At 36.2% G+C, this 27,586-nt stretch overlaps 1 protein-coding gene across 1 annotated transcript; it reads right to left on the bottom strand.

Moving 5' to 3' along the window:
* Positions 1-26,285, bottom strand: LOC123659708 (uridine-cytidine kinase-like 1). Its single transcript, XM_045594894.1, has 12 exons — positions 26,128-26,285; positions 18,001-18,122; positions 15,416-15,595; positions 8,280-8,386; positions 7,253-7,423; positions 6,838-6,974; positions 4,182-4,368; positions 3,691-3,780; positions 3,051-3,210; positions 2,803-2,948; positions 885-1,082; positions 1-117 (listed from the first exon to the last, which is right to left on the bottom strand). The coding sequence occupies exons 1-12, from the start codon at positions 26,178-26,180 to the stop codon at positions 1-3; spliced, it is 1,668 nt and encodes a 555-aa protein (XP_045450850.1). The 5' UTR covers positions 26,181-26,285.
* Between the last annotated feature and the right edge of the window lie 1,301 nt (positions 26,286-27,586).

Consider the following 27,586-nt stretch of genomic DNA (forward strand, 5'->3'; position numbering starts at 1 on the left):
TCACTCTTCGTCGTTAGGTTCCGTACCGAAGTATCTGTCGCCGAAGTTCCCGATACCGGGCAGAACGTAAAACTTCTCGTTTATTTCCGGATCTAACGCCGAGGTCACAATCTTAACCTGAGGACAAAATTTATATTTAATTTGATGGACATACATACAGTGAGGCAGTGAGTGATTGTTTGTCCAAACTTCTGTACCATCCTCCTGTACAGTTATTAAATTATCGAAGTAAAACTTCTTTACGCACGCTTGACTTGAGGAGTAAGCTGGTGAATGCGTGACGAGAGTGTTACGTAAAGTGTGATTGGGCGAGGCGAACGGAAGTTGAGAAGGAGATATAAGTTAACGAAGATAGAAAGTTTTACTTCAGTCGTGTGGTCTAAAGCACACTTGTTTTTTTAACTAAATAGAGAAAACCAATGACAATACATATCGTAGAGCAATCGCTCTGGTGTGGTGGGGGGTGTACCGTGTCAGCGCCTACACATCGGCGGTTTGCGGGTTCAATTCCCGCTCGGAACGGATATTTGTATTTTTGGATGTTTATCCTTATGGGTCGCCCCTCCGTGCCTCGAAGAGCACAATAAGTCGTCGGTCCCGATTGTTATCATGTACACCTGATAGCGATCGTTACTCATAGTAGGGAATATATCCGCCAATCCGCAATGGGACAGCGTATGGATTAAGCTCCGATCCACCTCCTACATGATGTAACAGGCAGAATCGTGATAGAAGAATATATATGTATATATATATATATATATATATATATATATATATATATATATATATATACTTTATTGCACTTAAGAACAGAATGTACAGAAAATTACATATATAGTTGATGGCAAAGGTGGATATATATATATATATAAAGGCCTTACCTCGGGAAAGGCGTAGGCGATGGAGTGTACGCCTATTTCAGCCATGAGAAGCGATACGAGGCTAATGTGTCGTTCGGGGACGTCGTGGTCCAACAGTACCCGGATAGCCATGATGGCGGCGGCGCCGGTGGCCACTGTGGCGTCCATGAGGACCACGCGGTAGTCCTTGATGTCCTTCGGCAGGCGGAGGTAGTACAGCTGCGCAAGAGAAAACAATATTAATTCTATCTTTTTTATATGACTTCGGTGGTAAACAAGGATTTACTTGATGGGTAGAGGTTACTGTAGTTTATAAGCGATGACACCGTAAGAGCGTTGCCGACCCTACGGCACCCTCCCCAGGAGCTCTGGTCACCTTACTCACCAACAGGAACACAACATTGCTTGAAAGCAGCATTATTTAGCTGTGATCATCTGTAATGTCGAAATATTTCAACAGTTAAGTTACTAAAATTTGAACACGCTATTTGCTTTTGAACCCCAATATATTTATAATAATTGTTGTGCAACATTTAATGTAAAAACTGGGTTTGGCTAGATTAGTCATGAGTTGATCAAACGATAATAATAATAAATAATGTATTCTTTATTGCACACCAGAAAAAATAATTAAAATAAATTTATCATCATCATCATTACAGCCTATACATAAGTCCACTGCTGGACATAGGCCTCCACAAGTTCGCGCCAAAAATGCGTGAACTCATGTGTGTTGCCCATAGTCACCACGCTGGGCAGGCGGGTTGGTGACCGCAGGGCTGGCTTTGTCGCACCGAAGACGCTGCTGCCCGTCTTCGGCCTGTGTATTTCAAAGCCAACAGTTGGATGGTAAAACAAATTACAAAACGAGAAACACTGACTATAGTGATATGATGACAGTGACTAAATATATATACATATCTTCTTATATATAAAATTCTCGTGTCACAATGTTAGTTACAATACTCCTCCGAAACGGCTGGACCGATCTTTATGAAATTTTGTGTGCATTATTTTTCATACCCCTAAGTTATAGGGGGGGGGGGGGGGGGGAGTAAGGCGTTTTGATAGCATATATGGCAAAACAACGTTTACGGGGTCAGCTAGTAATATACAATATATTTTGACTAGCCGCTACTTTAGGAACAGATGACCGTGTGTGTATGTTGTAAATATTTATTCATTTATTTAGTCAGTCAGTATATATATATTGTAAGTGTACTTTTCAAATAGATCAATAAAAAATAAATAAATATACGAATATATAAGTACATACATAGACAATTGTTTGGTTTGCACTTGTTAAAAGAAAATTGTATTTAGTCACGCTGCTAAATAGGTCATGGACACTGAAAACTCTCCTCTCCATGTGCAGTATTACACAAGACAATCTCCAGCTGCTTTCGGTTTGTTGTAGCTTGAATACATCTCGATTAGACTATGAACGTGCCCCTAAAGATCTCGATTTTTTTATCGGTGAACGATGGCTTATTCGATACTGAATTTTGGCACTCATTTCATATTTATGTTTTAGATGGGCGTCTATTTCAGTTCTTGTGGCTCTCCTCACCGTGCCTCGGAGAGCACGTTAAGCCGTCGGTCCCGGTTGTTATCATGTACACCTGATAGCGATCGTTACTCGTAGTAGGGAATATATCCGCCAACTCGCATTGGAGCAGCGTGGTGGACTAAGCTCTGATCCTTCTCCTACACGGAGAAAGAGGCCTATGCCCAGTAGTGAGATTTCGATAATGATGCCTTACCAATACTGAATTTTGGCACTCATTTCATATTTATGTTTTAGATGGGTGTCTATATATCATTTTCTCTACCGTTTTCTATTGAAACAAATTAGTTAAACTCAAATAAACGATCATTATTTCATTGTTAGTACAAAAATAAATAAATAGTGGGAATGAGTGAGATTGAGAGAACTCACCTCGGCCTCATCGGTCTGCTGGTTGGTCTGTATTAGTATCTTCCCTATGCGTATATCCTTACAAACATCACACACGGCTTGCTCCATGGTTTCACCGGCGCGGAGTATCGACACTCCGCATATTTTTTCTACGTCACATTTACGACCTGTCACATAAGATCCAGATTATAAAAGTTAAACTTCTTCGCGGTCGCTCGACTTGGGGAGTGAGCTGGTGTCGTGAACACTAGTATAAGTAAATACGTCACCGGTGTATGTGAATCCCTGAGGCGTGTCGACGGCGTGGTCGGTGTAAGGCATTAGAGACAGGGCGAACTCAATGACCAGGCGCATTAAACGCTTGGAGTAGAAGATGAACTCGTCCCGCGGAGTGTCCTTGTTACGGATGAACGTGTGGAGGCCTTGCACCTGGTTGAAAATTACAATGTCTAGTGAAAGCCGTGTATTTTTGAGGAAGAACACAGAGGGAAATATTTCGCCCAAAATCTTGAGCAGCCCGACTGGGGAAGTACCTCGATCTTGGAGGAGGTCACGTCAAATAACACTGTTCTCACGCAGTATATATGTTCCTTTTGCGAGTAACGTAGTCAAAGCTTTTGGGGAGGGTCTGGTAGAGTCGGCAACGCGCTTGGAAGGCCTTGGAAGGCTTTTGTTGTGCAGGTGTCTATAAGCTATGGCAATCGCTTACCATCATGTGGGCTGTACGTTTATTCGCACCCTTGTCATATAAAAAAAATTATGGTGACCATAAATTACTTATTTTTACTCAACATTTCATTTACGATCTTCTCGTAAGTGAAAGGCTATTTGGGACATTTCTGAAGTAAAATACAATTATTTCTCCATTGCTATTCTCTTTGAGTATACATCATTGTAAGCACAACTCACCTGTGGCGTGTTCTTGAGGACGTACAACGAATCCGGCAGCGGTTGTCCAATGTGGGCCACGGCTAACTTTTCCCTCACTTTGAATCCACGCTGAAAGTATTTTTTTAATAAGTACTATGTATGTGTGTAGCATTGTATTATTTTGTATTATATTTCAAAAGTAATTTGGTCTAAGAAGCAAAATCAGAAACTTTGAGAATGAGTTCCATATCCGTGGCGATATTTATTCGATGACGCGTTACTGCACTAGTCACGGCACAAATTCATGACTGTTGCGGGTTCTATCCCCGTATATGGCATACATTTGTATTTGTCAGACATATGTTTGCGTGGTCTGGGCGTTTATGGTTGTATATTGTTTCCGGACCTTCGACTCAGGAGTGAATTATAGTGGGGGCCTGAATGTGATGTTACAGGTTGAATTGTTACACAGGTCCTAAATAAAATAGAGGGGGGATAAAACTGGGGGTGGGGGGGGAGTCGGAACCCACCAGACTGAGCTGCTTATGAACGTGTTGTACGATGAGCGCGATGGCCACGTTATTGTCCCCTCCACGTGGTACGATGATATCCGCGTGGGCCATGCTGGGCGCGATGTAACTCTGGTAGGCGGGTTTCACATGGGTCAGGTACTGCTTTAACACGCCTTCCAAATCACGTCCACGTTGTACGATGTCCCTAGTATCATTCAAGCTCATAAGTAGAAATGTCAGAATACAGCATTCAAGGTCACGAGTAACAGGGTTGATAGAGTACTACAGGAAATGTCTTGCTTAAAGTGTGGGACAGCCCGACAGAGGAAGTGCTTCAATTTTACAGTAGATCACAGCCAAAAAAATATCGCTCTCAAGAAGTCCAAACTCATGACTAATCTAGGTTCGTTGTACGTTGTACGTACGTATTTGTGTTGGTGTACGACGGTAAATATATTGTTTAAATTGTTGCTAGATAAAATCGATCCCAACTCCGTAAAATTAACTGTTAAATTCACATTATAAATTAGTAATTGAGGCATAACGATCCACTGGTTTATCTGATTATGAATATTATATAAGAAGTGTTTACTACTATGTTTGCGACTAGAATTAAAATATAATTACAATATTAATAGTTTGTTGGAGTTGTATCTTGCTAAATTATATTATATTGTTCCTGTGGTTAGTAAGTCAACCAGAGCTCTCGGGGAGTTTGGCAGCCCTAACCTACAATAGACAGGTATTTTGAGGACTGGAACGTCGGGAGGATCGCAAGTGCGTTACCGATCATAAACCTGAATCCTCCCCAAGAACTTATTCTGGCTTATTCACCACAAGAACACAAAACTGCTTAAAATTATTATTTGGCTGTGGTATTCTATAAGGTAGAAGTGTTTTACCAGTCGGGCAGCTACAAATTTCGATCAAGATGTTTCCTGATGTGACCAAAACCCAACTGTACAAACTGATTAGAACCATTTTCTAAATATTGGACATTTTTGAAAGGTATTATAATGAAACAACTTTTTTCGGATTTTATCGCGGTTTATTACGATTTTTTGGTCCTCCCTTGACCATGGTTGCTGTTAAGTGTCCGAAACGTTGGGCATCTAAAAAAAAACCCGAAAAATGTTCTTTCATTATAATGAGTGAAATTCGCGTAAACATTAGAAAACAATATAATTATGATTAATAAAATTGCAAAATATCATCCAAAATGAATGTGTATTTATAGACAATAATTTTATAAAAGTATGAATATTGACACTTTAATAATAAATTTAATATAATAAATGCATATTATGAGAAATATTATGTTGTAGCTAATATGCATTGTTTTACTTCTGGCACGGTTGTTGAAATTCCTTAGTCACAATGCTATTGTTATCTATATATCTATTTTATGTTTGAGTTATAATTCAGAATATTAGATATTAATATAAGTAAATAATATCTAATAAGAAAAAAAATTTCTCTTCAACTTAAAATATATACGATGCCATGACAAATCGACCATTTTGTAACCCGACCCCTTTGAAAAACATTTTTGAGAACTTTATCAATTTTTTTTATCCATCCCAAAAAAAGTTATGAATTTTCCAAAAAAAAAACAGATTTTTTATTTTCAAAAAGCCATAACTTTTTCAAAAATTGGCCTTTTGGTATCGTTTTTTTTTTTTAATTTTTATTTTATGAATTTTTCGAAAAATAGACAAAACTAATTTATTGTAGTAGGAAGACTTAATTATACTCCATTTCTATAAATTTCTATTGATTATTAGATTATCAATGATCTTTAACCCTTAATTAACACAAATCAGACTTTCTAAAAGTATGTTAAATATTTGTTTTTTATAGTAAAGTATATCTCTAAAAAGTAAAAAAATAATGCCTGTATAAGTGTGTGTACTTGTGAATATGTAGTAGATATTTATTGCCTTATTAAGTGTTATAGTGACGCGTTAGCCATCATGCGATCGACACGTGTTACTATTTGTACGAGAAATATGAAAGTAACGAGACATTTTATTCTAGATCTAGATCTAGATTATAATAATATAAAAACTTAATGCAGTCGATGACTCGAAACTCGCATATTCTTCATTGGCCACCGTGTCATTGCTATGTTTTACGTAATTACCAAAACAAATCAAATCCACTTTTCCACAACTCCACATAAGACAAATGAAAATATTAATGAGAAAAAAAAAATTAGTATCAAAGAGTGAGGTGTTTTGTTAAAAACTAACTTACAAGAAAAACGGTAATAAGCGCTGATTGAATACTTAAATAATCATACAAACAACATACATGTGTGTGTGCATGTGCGTATTTGAATATATGCGTGTGCGTGCACATGTGTCAGCCAAATTTTTAATTTTTGTTTGAAATGTCTAAGAAATAATCTAGGGTTTTAAGCCGTGAAATATGAAAGAAAACTACTTTGTTATATATAGGCTGTTTATAAAAATCAGGGACAACTTTTTTTTTGAAATTGACATTATATTTAACTTGTTTGGAAATAAATTAAATTGGTTCCAACCCTTAGTTGAAGCATCTGAAAAATTTTATTACCAAAAAATTAATCACTTGAGATTTACCTCGTAATCCTCCCAATCCTTATTATCCGTGTGTGATAACAACAAAAAGTGGATAATCGGAGAGTAGTTACCTCCTCAGACGGCGTGCTAGGCGAATATCTGCATCAGTGTCAACGAAGACCTTCATATCCAGCAGTTTCAGTACATCTGCGTTGTAGAACGCCAGGATACCCTCGAAGATTATCACGTTAGCACCATACATCGTTTTCTGTTCACACAGACGATACTTTTTATAGCCTATTATTTATTAAATTATTATCAAATAAAGGAACAATATGTATAAATTCAAAATTACAATGCTACAGTTTACATTTCATAACGGTGAAAAACCGTTTATTATCCATAGAAAACAAGTATTTGGGCTAATACTGGAAATGCAATTAGGTTTCAGAAACATTACTGTTAGTACGACAAAAAAATCTAGGTTTTGGTAAAATTCCGTATTAATCACCTGACAAAATAAAGAATGTGACAACAATATCTTACCGTCCTATTCTCCCTCGAATGTGTGACGTAGTTGTAAATGGGTACTTCGACCTTTTTACCTTCCTTGAGTCTCTGTAGCACTGTTATCAACAATTCTATATCGAACGCGTCTGGATGATCGAAGTTGTATTCGTTACGCATCGCCGCATGATGCTGTTTTTCATTTAGAACCTGAAATAAACCATTTTTTTAACCGACTTCAATAAAGAGGGCTCCAAATTCGATTGTATTTTCTTTTACTGGGTGTACCAATTTCGATAATTCCTTTTGTGTATTCGAATGTTAACGCTTTTCATTTTTGGTTATTCAAATTTTATACGAAAATTAAGCTCCATAAAAGACATTAAATCTTAATTTTTATATATAATAACTAGCGACTCGCCCCGGCTTCGCACGATTGTTAAAACTATCAGTGTTCCTTTACTATATTATGCATGTATTATACATATAAACCTTCCTCCGGAATCACTCTATTTACTAAGGAAAACCGCATCAAAATCCGCTGTGAAGTTTTAAAGATCTAAGCATACAGACAGCGGGAAGCGACTTTGTTTTAGTAATAATAAAGGTTAAAAAATTTACATAACGTATTTGGCATACAAGAAATATTGCGTATAATACTAAAACGTGTATCTACAAATTTAAATATATTTAAATAAGAATAAATCTATTTACCTTCCTGAGAATAAATAACTTTTTGATTATTAAGCCATTTTGTCAATTTTTAAAATAATCATGCAACAAACATTCCCGTAGAGTAGAAGTTATGAATTTTTTGGAGCAGCCAGACTGGGGTAGTACACCATGGGGTATACACCAGACAGTAGGTGACCAGAGCTCCTGGGGGGACGGGGGGGATTGGGGATTGGGTTGGCAACGCGCTTGCGTTGCTTCTGGTGTAGCAGACGTTTATAAGCTACGGTAATCGCTTACCATCAGGTGAGCCGTACGCTTGTTTGCCGACCTAGTTGTACAAAAAAAAAAAATAACTAAAAATGGTTGTTTATGGCTGTGTTAAGGAAGTTACCTTATAGAAGGAGTCCATACTGACAATAGTGACCCATGGTATGTTGAGAGATTCTATAATTTTCGTCGCTACTGTCGTCTTACCAGATGCACTGGCGCCACCGATACCTTTGAATGATACCATGAATTTAAAATAAATTATTACATACACACACGGTCCTCTCATGCGGTAGGCAATTCAATACGTGTTTTAGGTGAAGTCATTTGCTACAGATTCACATTTTTTTTTGTCATAAATATACACATATCTAAACTAATAAATTGAGAGTCGGTTTTTTTGTTCGGTTCTATTGCGAAAATTACTGAACCGATCGGAATAATACTTATAGTTTCGGAGAAGGTTTTAGTGTATGATATAGTTGGTGATAACACATCGTAAAAAAAAATATGGACGGACAGAGGTCTCACACACACACATCAGCCTATCGCAATCCACGGCTGGACATAGGCCTCCACAAGTTCGCGCCAAACATGGCGTGAACTCATGTGTTTTGCTCATAGTCACCACGCTGGTCAGGCGGGTTGGTGACCGCAGAGCTGGTCTTGTCGTATCGAAGACGCTGCAGCCCGATTTCGGTCTGTATAATTCAAAGCCGGCAGTTGGATGGTTATCCCGCCAGCGCTCGGCTTTTTAAGTTCCAAGGTGGTAGTGGAACTGTGTTATCCCTTAGTCACCTCTTACGACACCCACGGAAAGAGAGGGGGTGGCTATATTCTTTGCTACCGTAACCACACAGGCAAATACAAAAATATATTACATTATATATATATTATATATTACATCCAGTTTCGGGGCAGAAATCGAACGTTTTACCCCATAACCCACATCGTGGTGGGTTTTACGTTTGTTGTAGGTGTTTTTGGAACCTCGTCACAGAGTCAGTCGTGTCAGATGTTTAAAAGCAAAATGTGATATCATTAAATTCTTAACGAAGAACCAAATTTTTAACTTTACAATTTACTAGCTTTCGATAGATTTTAGCTGTTACGTTTTCTCTCGATTAAATACAGCCTGTCCCAGTCACTAAAAAACCATTCTTCGGTTAAAAAATTTTTTAAAACCGTTCCAGTAGTATGATGAATTTCTTTTTACTAAGGGTTGGCCGGTATTCGAAATTAGAGCATAATTTAATCACAGACTAACAATAAACAAAAGAGTTGTAGGTATATATGCGTTTGTGTGTCAAATACATACTACTAAGTCGCGAGTGAATAGGTTACTTCTAGGTAAGCGCGCTCCATCTTAGACCGCATTTTCACTTATCATCAGATGAAATAGTGGTCAAAAGAAAGCCTATCATTGTATAAAAAAAAAAAACACATGGTAGTGTGTGTAATATTTTTTAATTGATTTAACCTATTTTTTATGCGTAATAAAAAAAAATTCGCATTCTGCACAAGGAGGGCTCTATATAAACTATGTGTTCGTTTCATACTCCTCCGTCCGCGCGAATTTAGTAAAAAGGGGTACAAAGTTTTTGCTTCACGTATTAATTTTTATATATAGATATTATTAGTATAGCTAACATAATCATTACAGCCTATACAGTCCACTGCTGGACATAGGCCTCCACAAGCTTACGCCAAAAAATAACGTGAACTCATGTGTTTTGCCCATAGTCACCACGCTGGGCAGGCGGGTTGGTGACCGCAGTACTAGCTTTGTCGCACCGAAGACGCTGCTGCCCGTCTTAGGCCTGTGTATTTCAAAGCCAGCAGTTGGATGGTTATCCCGCCATCGGTCGGCTTCTTAAGTTCCAAGGTGATTGTGGAACCTTGTTATCCCTTAGTCGCCTCTTACGACACCCACGGGAAGAGAGGGGGTGGCTAAATTCTTTAGTGCCGTAGCCACACAGCACATAACATAACATAAATTAGTATAGATTATGAAAGTCGACTTATTTACGATGACTTGCGAAAACAATTAATTTACGAATTGCCAAATATTTTAAATGACATTCAACAAATATTTTGTATTACGTAGTCAATCACTTAAAAAACATCTTAGATATAATAATTGTTGAACAAGAAAAAACTATCCTTATTATAGAGACAACAAAGTGCAATTTAATTTGTGTACTAAAATTAAAAAAAAATCTAAAATTGTTTATGCTAATAACGCAAAAGTTCATGCAATAGAATTAGAAAAAAAACCTTTAATTTTTCGTCTCTAATGATGAGGGAATCCCAGAGAAATCGAGGGAAACCCTCAAATATCGTAGGGACGACTAGTGCGTTTGTTAATTTTTTTCGTCTACTTACGTTGTGTTACTTGTCAATGTAATTGAAGTCGGTTTTTTTCGTTTGCGAGCAAACACAATTATAAAATACAAATATTATTGTACAAAGATGGGTTTATAGCTTAGTGGCTATCTCTTCAAGACAACCTATGGACATGGACCATATGGAAGGAAAAAAGGTAAGAGATATATGATTATGACCTAATTAACCTATACTAGCTGTGACCTGCGATTTTACGCGGATTAATTTTAAAAAAAAACCGCACTTAAATATTATTTAGTCTAACTGTGTCCCGTGGTTTCACTCGCGTTAATTTGACTATTATATAGCCTCTAGCCTTCCTCGGTAAATAGGCTGTCCATCACAAAAATAATTTTTCATTTCGAACCAATAGTTCCTGTGATTAGCAAGTTTAAACAGACAAACTCATTAGATTTATAATATTAATATACACATATGAAAAAAAAAAGATAAGAATACGTTAAAAACGAATGTATTTTAATTTTGGCAATAAAATACATGATTTATTTTTGGAAAGATAATGATATCGTTCACACAAATCAAAGGTTAGGAGCGTCATGGTTTTAATTGAGATAAGTGTAACAGACAATAAAATTGATTGATTAATTAGTTTAATTGCTTTTAGTTGTGCCAATGGAGCACAGTTGATTCCGTCAGTGTCATGTAGCCTTTTTTAAAATTTATTATACAAATAGATCGGCAAACAAGTCAGCCAGTCAGTCAACCTCAGCCTACTGCAGTCCACTGCTCGACATAGGCTTCCCCAAGTTCACGCCAGACATCTCGGTTTTCCGTAATCCTAATCCTACACCGGCAATCTTACGTAGATCGTCGGTCCAACGGGCCGGGGGACGTCCCACACTGCGTTTGCCAAGAAGCGGTCTCCACTTCAGGACCCGACGGACTCCGACGGCCATCGGTCCTGCGACACAAATGACCAGCCCACTGCCACTTTAACTTGCTAATTCTGTGGGCTATGTCATCATATATGTCATGATAGTCTCATTTTTAATCCTATCTTAGAGAGAAACCCTAAGCATAGCCCGTTCCATTGCATGTTGAGCGACTTTAAACTTGTGGACCAGTCCCTTCGTCAGTGTCCACGTCTCAGCTCCGTATGCTAACACAGGCAGGACGCATTGCTCGAAGACTTTTGTCTTCAAGCATTACGGAAACTTCGCAGTGAATACTCGACGAAGTTCGGCAAACAAGCGTACGGCTAACTTGATGGTAAGTGATTACCGCAGCTTATAGACGCCTGCAAAACCAGAAGCATCGCAAGCGCGTTGCCGATCCTATTCCCAATCCCCCTCCCCCAGGAGCTCTGGTCAACTTACCAACAGGGACACAACACTGTTTGAAAGCAGTATACACAGGTAAATAGCCTGTGTTCTTCTGTAAGGTCGAGGTACTACCCCAGTCAGGCTGCTCCATATTTTGAGCAGCAAAATTCCTGCTATACCTTGGTTAAAAAGTGGAGAAGACAAGGAGTTTGATCGGTGCGGTCGAGATAACAGTCTCAATTAAATTTTGTAAACAGGCAAAATATTTAGACTTTAATTGTTACACTTTAAACTAAAACAACACAAACATTTGTTTAAGGCGCTAGGTGGGGCGGTAACAGTGACTCATCGCTGTCACTAAGCGTTGACACGCCAATTGAACATTTAAATCATAGGAAATTGGAACGCCTGTTTGGATTGCTTATAAATGGTCAATTTTCAAGCACTGTACACGGACGAAACATTCATAATTTATATATGTTTTAGCCATATAAATGTTAGTGACACCGAGTTGGCGCAACGGTTACAGCCATGGATTGTACCTGTTGCGCTGGCGGTTGCGGGTTCGATCCCCGCACATGACAAACATTTGTATTGGCCATACAGGTGTTTGTCGTGGTCTGGGTGTTTGTGTAGTCCTTGTGGGGTCTCACCACCGTGCCTCGGAGAGCACGTTAAGCCGTCAGTCCCGGTTGTTATCATGTACACCTGATAGCGATCGTTACTCACAGTAGGGAATATATCCGCCAATCCACATTGGAGCAGCGTGGTGGATTAAGCTCTAATCCTTCTCCTACATGGGGAAAGAGGCCTACGCCCAGTAGTGGGATATTACAGGCTGAAGCGTAATATAAATGTTTGTCGTGATCTGGGCATTTGTGCTTGTGTATTCTTGTCTTTTTTTTCGGACTTCCGAAACAGGAGAAAATGATATTGGCAAACATGTAGGTTTCATGTAGGTAGGCTTCATGGTATGAAGCGTTTATTTATTAATTTGACCACGTTTTAATCGTGACAAAGAAAATTATATTTTTATCTGTTGGATATCCTTATACATCAGATCACTTTATCAATCGGTGAAACTAGCCCTTAAACAACCGAAAGCCTCTCTCAATTCTCCTAAGCATTCTATTAAATGAAATTTATTTAAATCTAACCAAGGTCGTCAAGAAATTGTATAAAAAAATTTGTCATTTCGATAATATTGTTCAAACATGTTTTGGTCATTTCAATTCAACATTCTCAAGTTTCCATTCCGAATTTAGAACGCAATTAATTTAAATGAAGTTAGATTGATCTCATTAGCAATGTAGGAACAAGGACATCTGACGTATCATCAAATTCAACGAATCTTAATCTACATCAGGGGTTCCCAAACTTATTTTGTCTACTGCCCAAGAGAATAAATTATTTTATAGTGCCCCCTTTGAGCAATCTTTTAATGAATATTAGTTGATGTTCACAAGTTGTAGTTGAGAGTCCTTATAGATTAAATGACAAATCACCCCACAACGCTACCATTTTTTTTTTCTAGCTCTCTGCCCCCCTTTAGTACTGTAGCGCCCACAAGGGGGCGTTACCGCCCACTTTGAGAAACACTGATCTATATCTATCTATAGGTACTAATAAATGGAGAGCCGGTTTTTTGTTCGGTTATTTTATAAGAAGAAGATTTTATATGATATGTTGGTGATTACTTACCGTGTAAAAAAATATGGACAGACAGAGGTCGCTATATATATATATATATATAGATTGCTATTCGTTTATTTCGCTCAAATTCGAGAATGGCTGGAACGATTTGTCTAATTTCGATCTTGAAATTTTTATGGAAGTTCAGGAAAGGTTTAAACGATGAGAAAACACTAAAAACGACAATTTAATTTTCCAATACAAAATGTGAAATCCTAGCTGTGAAACATCTGATGTTTTTTGTCGAAAAACTTATGACTTGGTTGTCAAATATGTATAAGGGCGTTCAGAAAGTCTTTTGTACATATTTTTCACAAAAGTATGTAGGTCATGCGAAGATTCAATATATGGCTACTCAATCCCAAAACTCTGACAGGATTGAAAATTTCTCAAGTAAAACCGCGAAGAGTAATCAGTACTATAAATACGAAAGGCAGAATGGATGATTGTTATTTTTCACATAAAAATTACCGAATCGATTATGATAAAACTTTGTACGTAGACAGCTAAAAATTCTGAATAACACATATATAACATGGTACTTTTGAAGTAAAACTTCTTTAGAATAGCTGTGATTTGAAACTCGATGAAACGAAACATTTTTGAATATCATATCAAAAATTGACCGCTCCAGCGGGGTTCGAACCCGCGTCTCCGACTTGCCGTGTCGGCGCTCTAGCCAATTAAGCTATGGAACGATGCACCCGCTCGAGCGAAATTTTCGATATGATAATTTTTAATTTTCGGTTTAAGCGAACCGTTAGACCGAAAATTAAAAACCGTTTAGAATTCCTAATGTGGGTAACACAAAAATAAAAATCTTCAATGAAACGAAAATGCGTTACGACAGAGAAACAAACATAAATGTATATGAGAGAAAGAGATAGAATACATTACACAGTATTTTATATTCTCGGTGGAAAAAACCTCTCGTAGGGTACATTTCCGAAGTTTCACTTCTGCCGTGTGTGAATTATACACACACAAATTTTTATTTAAAAACTTTCGCAGGTAAACTCGAAAGGCGCAGCTAGTCGTGTCATACTCTGTTTGCTCAATGTACTAGCTTAAGAATGTCATATAATTATGTAATTAAAAAAAAATGTCAGAGGATCTTTCGCGAAGGTCAGTTCTTTACTTGTAATATATTAATGTATAAAATTATCTCAAGATGTAAACAAAGTTATCTAGTATAAAAATGGTATAACTTTGTCGGTTTGAACAAAAAGAAAAAAAAACATGATCCTTCAGTCTAATAAAGGCATCTGTTCACTTTGGTACACATGGTGGTGATTGCTTTCTGCTTTAGAGTTGTGGTGCAATCTCGTCCCGAGGCTTTTGCGTAATATCTTATAACACACTCGGTCGTCTGTTCCTGTTTAGGCAATTTAATTCTTTTGTTACAGGTGACAGCCGATTATTAGAGCTAAATAGTTTTTTTTTTTTTTAAATAAATATATATAGAAATAATACACATTTAAATAGCAATATTCGGTCACCAACCCGCCTGCCCAGCGTGGTGACTATGGGCAAAACACATGAGTTCACGTTATTTTTGGCGTAAACTTGTGGAGGCCTATGTCCAGCAGTGGACTGTATAGGCTATAATGAAATAGCAATATTACTCCTAGACTTATACAGGATTTGAACCACGCCGATGAATTAGTCAAAATAACATGTATACGTAAAGATAATATGTACATCTATGATAAAAAATGTGCATCGGTCGGTTATTATGAAAAACTAGAGACGAAAGTTTATAGGCGTTAAAAGATTACATTATGACTTTAATTACAGCAGCAAAAACTAACGAAATCACGCTTCAAATCATGTAGACCAATTTTTTGACATTGACAAAAAAAATGGATTTCACAAAACTATTTGAGTCAATTTTTCTTACCAATGAGAAATGGCTCCACTTCCTGGCCACCGGTACAGTTATACCAGGGCGGTCTGCCCGCTGTGTATATTGTTCGTCTGTCTGCGTGTAGGATACTTTCAGCTGTTGTGCGTTTGTTTGACTGCGACATAGACGCGGTGCGGACTCGACGAGCTCTCGGAGATTTTAGGATGTTTGAGCCTAGGATTAAAGATAATTTTGTAGATTTCCTGGATTTATAGCTCAATTTAGACATTGTAGCGGGCTGCTCCAGATTGCTCCGATGAATTACCTCAACTTTACAGATAATCAAAATTAAATAATATAGCTCTCAAATAGTGCTGTGTTCCTGGTCGTGAGTAAGGTGGCTAGGGTTCTAATGAAGGGTCGGCAAAACGCTTGCAATGCTTCTGGTGCTGCAAGCCTCTATCGGCTACGGTAATCGCTTATCATCATGAATGGCGTACGCTTGTTTGCTGACATAGCCATGTAAAAAATAGACATTAAAGGCTCGTTACTTATGGTAAAGAAATTATTCCACATCAAGCAGTGAAGCGTGCCGGATTAAGTAAAATCCTTCTGCTACAGACAGGAAAGATTCGCCCAGAAATGGGACATTCATAGCCTGTAAACTTGATGTTTTACAATCAGTTTTCTTTAATTTTAATTTGATATATTTTAATTCACTTTTTTATGGATTCCGCCTGTAAACTTGAAGTAGGCATAGGACACTTTTTACTTTTTTTTTAAATTGTATTAAGTATTAAAGCACTTAAAGTGTATATTTTTGTTGCTAGATAAGCAATTAAAATCACAATCGATAAATTACGATATTACATATTTTTTTAATGATAATATCTGAGTGATATGATGTTAAGGAATCTAATCGAAAGCTCTATAAACATAAATAATTCTGATTCAGAGAAAAGGCCAGATAAGCGAATCAATACGATAAATATCTAGATTTGCTGATAAGTTACAGATAAGAGTCCGTGTTGTTTATCTATCTGCGGAATGCAAAGGATATATATTTTTTAATTTATCATATCAATACTAAAATATTTAAGGGAGTATTCATAAATTACGTCAGAAAAAATTCACGATTTTTCGAACGCTCCTCGTCCTTCTCACAAATGGTCACACTAGTGTGACGTCACATACTTTGCAATTTTACACCTCCAAATTATTGTTTATTAAATTAAAACATTAGTTTGGACATTAACTCTAATTAATATTATAAATAGATATATTATTATTAATGTATATATTATTATTAATGTATAATATATAATTAATATTATAAATGTGAATGTAAGTTTGTTTGTTACGCTTTCACACGAAAACTATTTGACCGATCATCGTGAAACGTTGTATATATTCTTAGAGGTAGTAGAAGTAACATAGGATATTTTTATAAAAAAAAAAAAAAAAAACAATTCGAGCGAAGCCGCGGTTAAAAGCTAGTTTTATATAAATTTTATTGATGATTTTTAAATGAATTTTATTGATAATCAGTAGGAAATTTACTTTTGAACTTCGATGAACTAATTTTAAATATATAATATACTGTAGAATGTTGTGTACTCCGTTATGGGATACATATTAGATAATGATTTAATAATGTTTCGATAAATATTCGTTTTATATGTATTATGTGGATGTATCTATAAATTTTTTTTTTCAATTTAATACAATTGGATGTATTCTATTTTGAAATATCATATCACAAAATTTTAGGCCCCACCTTACCTCTTGTCAGACAATGTCACTCTTCACCGACTCCTTTAACCTCTAACAAGGAAGAGTGTCAATTTATGAGAAACGAATTTTCCCTATTGTTAGTAATATTTGCTTATTATAATAAAAGAAATTTTTCGGATTTTATCGCGGTTTATTATGTTTTTTTAGATGCCGGACGTTTCGGATACTTTACAGCAGTGTTTTTCAATCTTTTTAATTTCGCGACCCCTCTACAAGTTGAAAAATTCTGGCGACCCCCTTGTGTTTATAGAAAGACTAAGAAATAATATAATTTAATTAAAAGACCACGTTAATGTTTTTTTTTTCTATTTTGGTACATTTATCTATTTATTCCCATTCTTCTCACTAAAATTGTGTTTTTATTGTGTTCCTTGCCTTTTTGTTTCAGTCGGCGACCCCCCGACTAAGTCTTTGCGACCCCCTTAGGGGTCACGACCCACAGATTGAAAAACACTGCTTTACAGCAACCATGGTCACGGGAGTATTATTTCATTACAATGAGTGAAGACGCGTAAATATCAGAAAACAATATATTCTTACTCCATTTCTTCTCGTTTTAGAGTGAATCTAAAAATTTGGTAGGTATCACCGTATCGGCACGAATATTGAGGGCTCGGCGATAGAGTGGGCATCGTTTTGCGCATCGAGCAGGCCGCAAACAGAAAATAGTTTCTTACAGAACAAAAAAAAAAAAATGTTTAGCACTCCTTAAATATAAAGTCGTTAAATGTTTAAATAAAGTTTAAGGTCAACGCTCAATATTAATGAGGATCGGATTTAACGTATATCCATAACTAATAATCGGCATATATAAGTGACCTGTTACTTTAATTACTTTAAGTTACCTGTGGAAGGTGGTCGGAAAGGTCTGACATTTGGCACGGTGGTCGGCGACGCCGGGGCGCGCGAGTAGTCGTCATCATCGACAAACACTTGTTCGCTCAGGTCCAATGCAAGTTCCGTGTCGCTGTGGATACATCAGACTCAGATAACTATAAATAAATAAATAAATATCTATTACTATTTACTATACACACGGTCGTCTGTTCCTAAAGTAAGCAACTTAATGCTTGTGTTATAGGTAACAGCCGACTAGTATAGCTACATATTTGTTTGAAGTAAAAGTTCATTTCGCACGCTTGACTGAGGAGTAAGCTGGTGAATGCGTTACGAGAGTGTTACGAAAAGTGTGATCGGATGAGGCGAACGGGAATTGAGAGGGAGATGTAAGTTAGTGAAAACAGAAAGAGAAAGAGTAACGTTTTGTAAGTTTTACTTCAGTCGTGTGGTCTAAAGCACACTCGTTTTTTTTATATACTACAGACTCGAAGCGTGAATCGAATCCACAAGCCCCTGAGTAGAAAACAGGGTCACTGCAAACTGAACCAACGGGCTAGTCAATATCAAATAACTATTTCTAGGTCATCAACTAAATTAATTATTACTAAATCCAGTTTGTACAAAATTTGTTTTTATATGGCTTGCAATAAAAATATGCTAATTTATCAACCTTAGCTGTTTATGAGACCAATCAACGTTTGTTTGCAACGATACATTATTTTACATTTTAAAACTTTTCTAAAACAATTAAAACAGACATTTATAGGTTAAATCTGCATGCATATAAGCTACGTACAGCTATAGGCACTTTATGTGAAGTTTGTATATACTACATAGCATAGGTAAAAGACAGTAAAGTATAATAATAGAAATCTGATTTCGATGTTTTGAACTAAACCATTGTTATTATATTATTTGTTGTTGTTTTGCCATATATTTTATTAACCTTCTTAACCCCCCCCCCTCCCCTTTAACTTAGGGGTATGAAAAATAGATGTTCGATTCTCAAACCTACCCGATATGCACACAAAATTTCATGAAAATCGGTCAAGCCGTTTCGGAGGAGTTTAACTACAAACACCGCGACACGAGAATTTTATATATTAGATTAGATTCGTCAATCAGTAGTTGTGCGGCGTGGTGGATTTGGCCCCGATACTTCTCCTACATGGGAAAAGAGGCCTATGCCCAGCAGTAGGATGTTACGGTCTAAAACTAGTAAATATAACACAAATATATCTATATAATATGTCTGGATGATATTAATCTGATAAATGAATTTGTTCACATATGACAAAAAGTTATATTTTTTTATATAAGGACAAATTGAAGTATGTATATGTATAATTTATGTCTGAAGTCCGAATCCGTCAAAAAGAGGTCCTTAAAACCTTGCGCAATCTGGACGTGAATAAAGCTAGTGGTTCTGACGGAATACCTGCCATAGTACTCAAAACTTGTGCGCCTAAGTTGTCTCCAATCCTGACACGTCTGTTTCGTCTCTCTCTAGCGACAGGACAAGTGCCGAAAGCCTGGAAGCAAGCTAACGTGCAGCCTGTGCCCAAAAAGGGCAGTCGAGCTGACCCTGTCAATTACAGACCTATTTTCATAACGTCCATACTCTGTAAGAGTATGGAACGTATACTGAATAACTGGCTCTTGGCACACCTTGAGAAGAACGATCTCCTTAGTGACCGACAGTTCGGTTTTCGCCGTAATCGGTCCACGGGTGATCTTCTGGCGTATTCCACACACATTTGGAGTGAGGCTATCGAGAAACACGGGGAAGCCATTGCGGTCTCGCTCGATATCTCGAAGGCATTTTACAGGGTCTGGCATGACGGCCTTATTAGCAAACTTCCTTCATACGGCCTCTGTGTTTGGATATCTGACTTCCTGAGGGATCGATCCGCGTAGTCATAGACGGTTGCGATTCCGATCGTTTGGCCATCAATGCCGGGGTTCCTCAGGGGTCTGTACTCTCGGCAACGCTATTCTTGCTGCACATCAACGACCTGCTCAAACCCGGAACCTTAGGGTATGCAGATGACAGCACCGTTGTCGAGCGTTACGTGTCTGACGCACGAGCGAGTGGGTCTGAGATCCAATCGCTGAGGGAAGCTATGATTCAGCGTCTGAATTTGTCCCTTAAAGCTGTCTCCGATTGGGGTGACGCAAACCTGGTCAAGTTCAACGCCTCTAAGACCCAGGCGTGTCTTTTTTCGGCAAAGCGGAGTCCTTTTTTTTTTTTTAATGTCACTTGGTCGGCAAACAAGCGTACGGCTCACCTGATGGTAAGCGATTGCCGTAGCTTATAGACACCTGCAACACCAGAAGCATCGCAAGCGCGTTGCCGACCCAATCCCCAATCCCCCCAGGAGCCTTTCCATCTGACTCCCTCTTTCCGAGGTGTGCCCGTGCCCATAACCGGCCGCCTAGAGCTTCTTGGCGTTACTTTGTCATCCGCCCTCAATTTCGGCTCATACATAGGCAAAGGCTCAAACAGCTGCCAGAAAACTGGGCGTCCTCTCGGAGGTGCGACAGTACTTCACTCCGGAACAGCTTCTAAATTTATATCAAGCGCAAGTTTGATCATGCATGGAGTACTGCTCTCATCTTTGGGATGGCTCAGCCAAGTACCAGCTGGAGCTTCTCGAGTCGATTGAGAGACGAGCCAGGAGGCTCATCGGTGATAATGCACTGGTCGCTGCAAAGCTTGCATCATCGACGGAGGGTGGCCGGCCTGTCGGTTTTTTATCGGATACACTTCGGAGAGTGTGCGCAGGAACTCCATAACCTGATTCCCCCTTCCCCCTTCCATCATCGTACAACCAGACGCTCTGCGTTACGCCACCCTTATATGGTTGACATTCCCCTTATACGCACTAAGCGATTCGCTAGTACATTCTTGATCCGTACAGCCAAAGAATGGAACTCTCTACGAGCGTCTGGGTTTCCAGAAAATTATAAATTGGGGATCTTTAAGTCGCGAGTGAATAGGTTACTTCTAGGTAAGCGTGCTCCATCTTAGACCGCATTTTCACTTATCATCAGGTGAAAAAGTTGTCAAACGCAAGCCTATCATTGTATAAAAAAAAATATAGGGTAGAATTATCATGAAGTTATCATCCAAATAAATTGTAAAAATTTTCAGACATAACAACAATATTATGACCAAATACTACTTCCATTATAAAAGCGAAAGTTTTTGATTCCAGGGTACTTTTTTATGTGTTACATAGCTTATTACTTCCGATTTTGATGATTCCTTTTGTAATCAAAAGCTGGTGCTTACCATTTAGTCCAGGTGTTCCCAAACTTATTTTGTCTAATGCCCACTGAGAATAAATTATAGTGCCCCCCATTTTTGCACCAACTTAAAAACCGCTATAACTTCAAATTAAATAAATTATTGCGAGCTATATTAACGGAGATTAAACATTAATTGTAAACGATACTTTTACTATAACCCTCAAGAGTTAACTTGAGACCTGAGCCCAGTAGGTAGTACACAGCAGCGCTCAGGTCTCAAGTTAACTCTTACGCGCTACACCTGCCAATGAGAATGATTATTGAAACGCAACTTTATAGTATTTAGACAGAGTATCTTTTGTTTAAAATAAAACAAACATAATTAATTCTAATATAATGACGCCTCCCAAGCCTCTACACAACGCCACCATTTTTTTCTGGGTCTCTTACCCTTTATGCCTGCAGCGCCCACAAAGGGGCGTTATCGCCCACTTTGGGAAAGGCTGATTTAGTCCCATTTAAATTTGATCACGATCTGACGAGCACCTTTGAGTTATCCATAATGTATATTTAATGGAATATTATTTCGACTACCATGTTGTATTACTTGTCAATGTAAAATTGATATCATATTTTTTTAACAAACAATTATAAAAAGAACGAGTGTATTAGACCGCACGACTGAAGTAAAACTTCTGCACAATAGGCCAGCACTGTATCTTAGATATACGAAACGTAACTGGGTATGCTCACTTGCTCCGTTCCCCTCGCCCGACCACACTTTTCGTAACGCTTTCATCTCGCATTCACCAGCTTACTCCCCAAGTCAAGCGTAAAGAACTTTTACTTCAATAGGTATAATTTCGAAAAAGAACAATATCATGGGCAAAAGCAAAATTTAAATAACATCTCTGCATATAATTTGACCTCAATTCAAAAATGAATACAAAAAACAACTTAAACGGTTTTTAATAGCATCACAAGTAACCTTTGTATTTATTACATATTCAAGGATTTGTTTATAAAGCGTGCTCTTTTTAACCGACTTCCAAAAAAAGGTGGAGGTTCTCAATTCGACTGTATTTTTTTTTATGTATGTTACATCAGAACTTTTGACCGTGTGGACCAATTTCGACATTTTTTTTTAATCGAAAGGTGGTTGTGTGTCAATAACACATTATTTCATAATTTAATGATTATGTATAAAATGATTATTTATTTTTTCTTGATTGTGTTAACATTTGAAATATTATAAACCTTATGCTCTTCTTATCGACTTCCTGTAAAGTTATTAGAAGTAGTTGACTCACAGTATACTTAGGAGCCATCGATATAAAATTCTCGTGTCGCGGTGTTTGTAGTTAAACTCCTCCGAAGCGGCTTGACCGATTCTCATGTAATTTTGTGTGCATATTGGGTAGGTCTGAGAATCGAATAACATCTATTTTTCATCCCACTAAATGTTAATCGTAGTCCACCCTAATTTTTAGTTAATTTTTAGAAAAATATTTATTTTTTATTTTATTATGATTTGGCGTCAAAAAACACAATCAACCCCAAATTTTCACCCTTCTACCACCAACCCCTATTTTTAAATAGCGTTTAGCGGCAAAACAACGTTTGCCGAGTCAATTAGTAGATTATAAATACATATTACATATGCTTTAAGATAGGTTCATATCTTATAAAGACTTTTGTATTGTAACTATTTTTTATATTATATTTAATGTACACATTTTACAAAAACTATATGTGACTTTTTGTACTTTTTGATTAAGAATTTCCAAAACGTTATTCACATCTATAATTAACAATTGTAAGTGTGCTTATTCAAGTAAAATAAAAATACTAACTGTCCCCCGCATGGACTACACTATCTTGGCTGTCCCATTTTATCCTGTTGAAATATAGCCACCCTATTCAGTGATAACATTCACTAGTAAAAGAATTTTTAAAATTGGTTCAGCAGTTCTTGAGTTCATCCTTTACAAAGAAAGATTCCAAGTTATCTCGTTACTAATATTATAAATATAAAAGTTTTGATAGATATTTGTTACTCAATATGCCAAAATTTTTCATATAGTAGATAAATTGCTAGAGAACGAAGATAGGCTAAATTTTATCCCTAAATATGTAAAGTATATGAATTTAGAAAGTCTTAAGTTAGTAGTAAATTAATAATTTGTACTGAACACCGGTAAAACTAACTAAACTGAGGTAGGGCACAGCAGGAATTTCCTGCTCAAAATATGGAGCAGCCCGACTGGGGTAGTACCTCGACCTTAGAGAAGATCACAGCTAAATAATACTGTTTTCAAGCAGTATTGTGTTCCTGTTGGTGAGTAAGGTGACCAGAGCTTCTGGGGGGCGGGATTGGGGATTGGGTCGGCAACGCGCTTGCGATGCTTCTGGTGTTGCAGGCGTCTATAAGCTACGGTAATTGCTTACCATCAGGTGAGCCATACGCTTGTTTGTCGACCTAGTGGTATAAAAAAAACTAAATTGTGAGGTCCACAGTCTCTGAAAATCAGTCAACCAACCATCTTAAAATATTTCCATATCTTTATTTCTATAGAGCCTAAAATATATTTTTTTCTGTAAGCAAATAATAAACGCTTTACACTCAATGGCCTCCAATAGGATTTTCTGGAAACACAGAATACACAAACCATAAACGATTTTCGACATATCATTTTATTTATGGAAATAAATTGTAAACCAAGAAGTTATACAACCAACTTTATTGAGTATTTCTTATATATGATCAGATACAAAAAAAAAAATGAGCTGATTATTATTAATATTTAAAATAATATGATATCTCCATAAAAAAAAAAAATTAATACAAAAGATATTATAACTATTAAATGTCTAAAAGAAATTTGTTTATGTTAATACAGTCTTATTAAACCACTATCATTTTAGTTCAATGTGGCCGAGTTCGCACAGATATTGTAAATTAAAAGTTGCTCGAGCAAAAATTAAGGTCAATGTTATACAATAGAGATAAACTACTTTTTTTTAATTACATCATTATATTGGCCGAGTAACTTGTAAGGCTTTCTAGTTTGTATATTTAAATAGTTTTATTGTATGTATGTAGTTATTTTTATAGTTGGAATATTTTTACTATATGCATATAATATTTATTTATTTATTTAAATATAACCAACACGAGATACATTAATAATAGTTTCTTACACATGAGATTACAACAGGATGTCAATGTTCTTTTAATTACAGGTTATCACAAAGTGCATTAGCGCGTCAAGTAATACAAACAATTTTAATATAATTTTATTTGCAAAAATTTATAATTTAAAATATGCTAGTTAATTATTTAAATTAATTTTGTTTGTAGTGTTTTGCTCTATGTTAATTTTGTATTAGTTTTTTCTTTATCTACCTAAACAGTCTGATTTGAGTCATGTAAGTTCCGAAATTGGCTTTCATTAGAATAATTTGTATTAGTTTAAAAACTTAATATGTAGTTGTGTGTTATTTTTGAGTTGAACAAATTAAAAAAATAATTATATTATATTCTTTATTGTCATTAATAAAAGAAACAAGTACAAATTATATTTAAAAAGAAAGTTGGCAACGAACTTATCTCTATTAGAGATCTCTACCAGCCTACCCATGGTGGTGAGAACTGATGTTACTGCAGGGCACAGAAATGCAAAAGTTGCTTAACAATAATTATTAAAAATCTATAAATTTATTCAAAATTAATAATATAAAATACATGTATACTTGACTACATACACACCTATATATTATGTTTAAAATTATTAATATTATTAAGAGGAAGGTCCTTATGCTCTCAACTTATGGTCTTGTACAACAGTCCAAACATTTATATATAGTGTTAATATTTAACTCATGCATTATTGGAACAAGATTTCAATTAAGTAACACAGGCGTTAACAAAATATTATGACAGATTACTCGAATAGTAATTGTAAAAGTTAATTTGATTTAAATCACAAGAAAAAAAAATATAAATATTAATTATATAAAAAAAAATTACTTAATTTAAGCTTCAAAAGCACTTCAATCATCATTTTGAGCATGTAGCATGCTGTGATTAAATGATTTTAATAGATATAGAATGATTGCTTGAAATAAGAAGTATAGTGTCAAAATGTAAAAGGATGTATTGTCATAAGTTTTATAAGAATTTGAGTCTTTAGTTTTATAAAATCAAATATTATATATCTACTTCTTTTGTTATCTTATTTTGATGTGACGCTGACGATTAGTTTGCATACTATTTTCTTATCTTATCACATCACATGAATACATTTAAATCTACGTGTTTTGTTTACTTACTTCTTTTGGCATTGACCAATATTTTTGTTGTTATTGTGAGAATAAGAAATTTTTGCATTAAAATAAAATATTGCGAGTGGACAGTACATAAAGCCAATACAAAGCTGTTGTCTAAAAACGATGACTAATTAATAACATCCAAATTTCTTACGGATTCGCGAAGATTACAGAACTGGGTTCCATATCTTGCAAGGTTTTGTCGATTTTCATCAACTAGAGTTGACTCTAACAATATTTATCGTATCTGAGCACGTTTCTACTTTACGGCACGATCCTATAGCGTAAAGCAAGCTGCCAATGTACTAAATGAACGTCTAAAAATAAGTCACAATGCGTGGATGCGGAGGTTATGATTTCAGGCACTATGTTGATGTTACGGTACACTCAGCAACTATCGCGTCCGACACTCAAACACTGCACGTTAGAACAACGGTTAGACGTGCCCGCGACGATAATCACAATAAATACTAGCCTTCATAAGTTAAAATTTTGTTGACACGAGACAGCTGTGCAAACAAACAAAATATAGGTTAGCGGACACGATTTACCTATCCGAGCTAGCCGAACTAGGAGTTTCGAATTTGTTCAGCTTTCCAGCCATCACTGGACGTCACAAAAAGTTTTGATTTATTTAAAAAAAAATTAGTAAGAGTTCATAAAATTACGCTAGGCACACGCAATTACTGATTTTTGTAGATTGACATTAACAGTCCCGAAACTGCGTCACACGTACGCATAATGCTGCATCATAGACGTCAAATCATTGATTATATTGCAAAATTTATATATATATTTATTTAAAAAAACGATTACAAAGGTAATTTATATATACTATTTACTTAAAAATTCTTTTTCAACATGTATGTGATTACGAATGTAAAATAAAATTAGTTAACTGTTTTACGGTTTCTGAACGATTTTGTTCTTACGTTCCGTTATACGAAGATGTACTTAAAATCAATAGATGAAAATTACGTTAAAGAAGAAAATTGTATGCTTATTTTAATATGGATATCTAGTTTTTTGTTTTGATATTAAATTGATGGATTTCTTTGGGCTCGTCGTATATATATTCGAATATTACAATCTTTGACAATCAGTTTGGATTGAAAATGTAGTTATGCAGCGTTGAAGTTAACGCCAGCGGTCGTAGGTTCGATTCCCGATTGGGACAGATATTTAGAATTTTACAAATTTGTTTCTGGTCTAGGTGTGTGTTGTTATTTTGAGTTGGCATCACTGAAAGTCACGAGTCTTAAAAAAGGAAAAGAGTTTTGATCAATTTATTTTGCAGAAAACGGCTATTCGCGACATCTACGATCTTGGAGCTCAACTCTCCCTACGGGATGTTTTTCAAAAGGTAGACATATTAACACTTGCGTCGCAGTATATTTATAACAATATTATGTATATTCACCAAAATATTCATTATTTTGAAATAAATAGTAATAATCGCATTGTAAACACGAGAAGGAATAACAAAATGTAACTCCAAGTTTCCGACTGCGCAAAGTAAATGTTTCCGGTGGTTTTCGCATGTATAATAAAATACCACAAACAATTTTGGAATTGTCTCAACGTAAATTTAAAGTTTTTATTAAAAAAAATTAATAGATAAAGCTTATTACTCGGTGCAGGATTACATAGTTGATAAAGATATGTGGACTTAGTGACGCTGTATTTTATGCAACATGTTTCTAATTTTGTACTAAAACACAGTTTATATATTATTTTTCAAAAGAGTAACTGCGGAGTTTCTTGCCGATTCTTCTCTGCAGAATCTACATTCCGAAACGGTGGTAGCTTTACTTCTACAAATATAATAATTTATTTTTAAAGTTTTAATTTGTAAAATGACGATTCGAAAGTACCTTCAATTCCATTCGAAGGAGCCTATTTGAATAAAGCTATTTGTGATTTTGATTTTGATTGATAGCAAACATTACTCATCGCTATGCTGTGTGCTTACGGCATCAAAGAATATAGCCACCCCCTGTCTTCCCGTGG

This window comes from Melitaea cinxia, chromosome 14, assembly GCF_905220565.1.
Source record: "Melitaea cinxia chromosome 14, ilMelCinx1.1, whole genome shotgun sequence".
Lineage (NCBI taxonomy): Eukaryota > Metazoa > Arthropoda > Insecta > Lepidoptera > Nymphalidae > Melitaea > Melitaea cinxia.

Bases quoted from the DNA above. Each gene is read 5' to 3' on its own strand.
- LOC123659708 (XM_045594894.1), bottom strand. From the start codon at position 26,180: ATGGCTGGAAAGCTGAACAAATTCGAAACTCCTAGTTCGGCTAGCTCG. The intron at 18,123-26,127 runs GTAAATCGTGTC...ATGTATCCACAG, and splicing joins AGTTCGGCTAGCTCGGATAG to CGACACGGAACTTGCATTGG. The intron at 2,949-3,050 runs GTGACGTATTTA...CTTATGTGACAG, and splicing joins TCAGGGATTCACATACACCG to GTCGTAAATGTGACGTAGAA.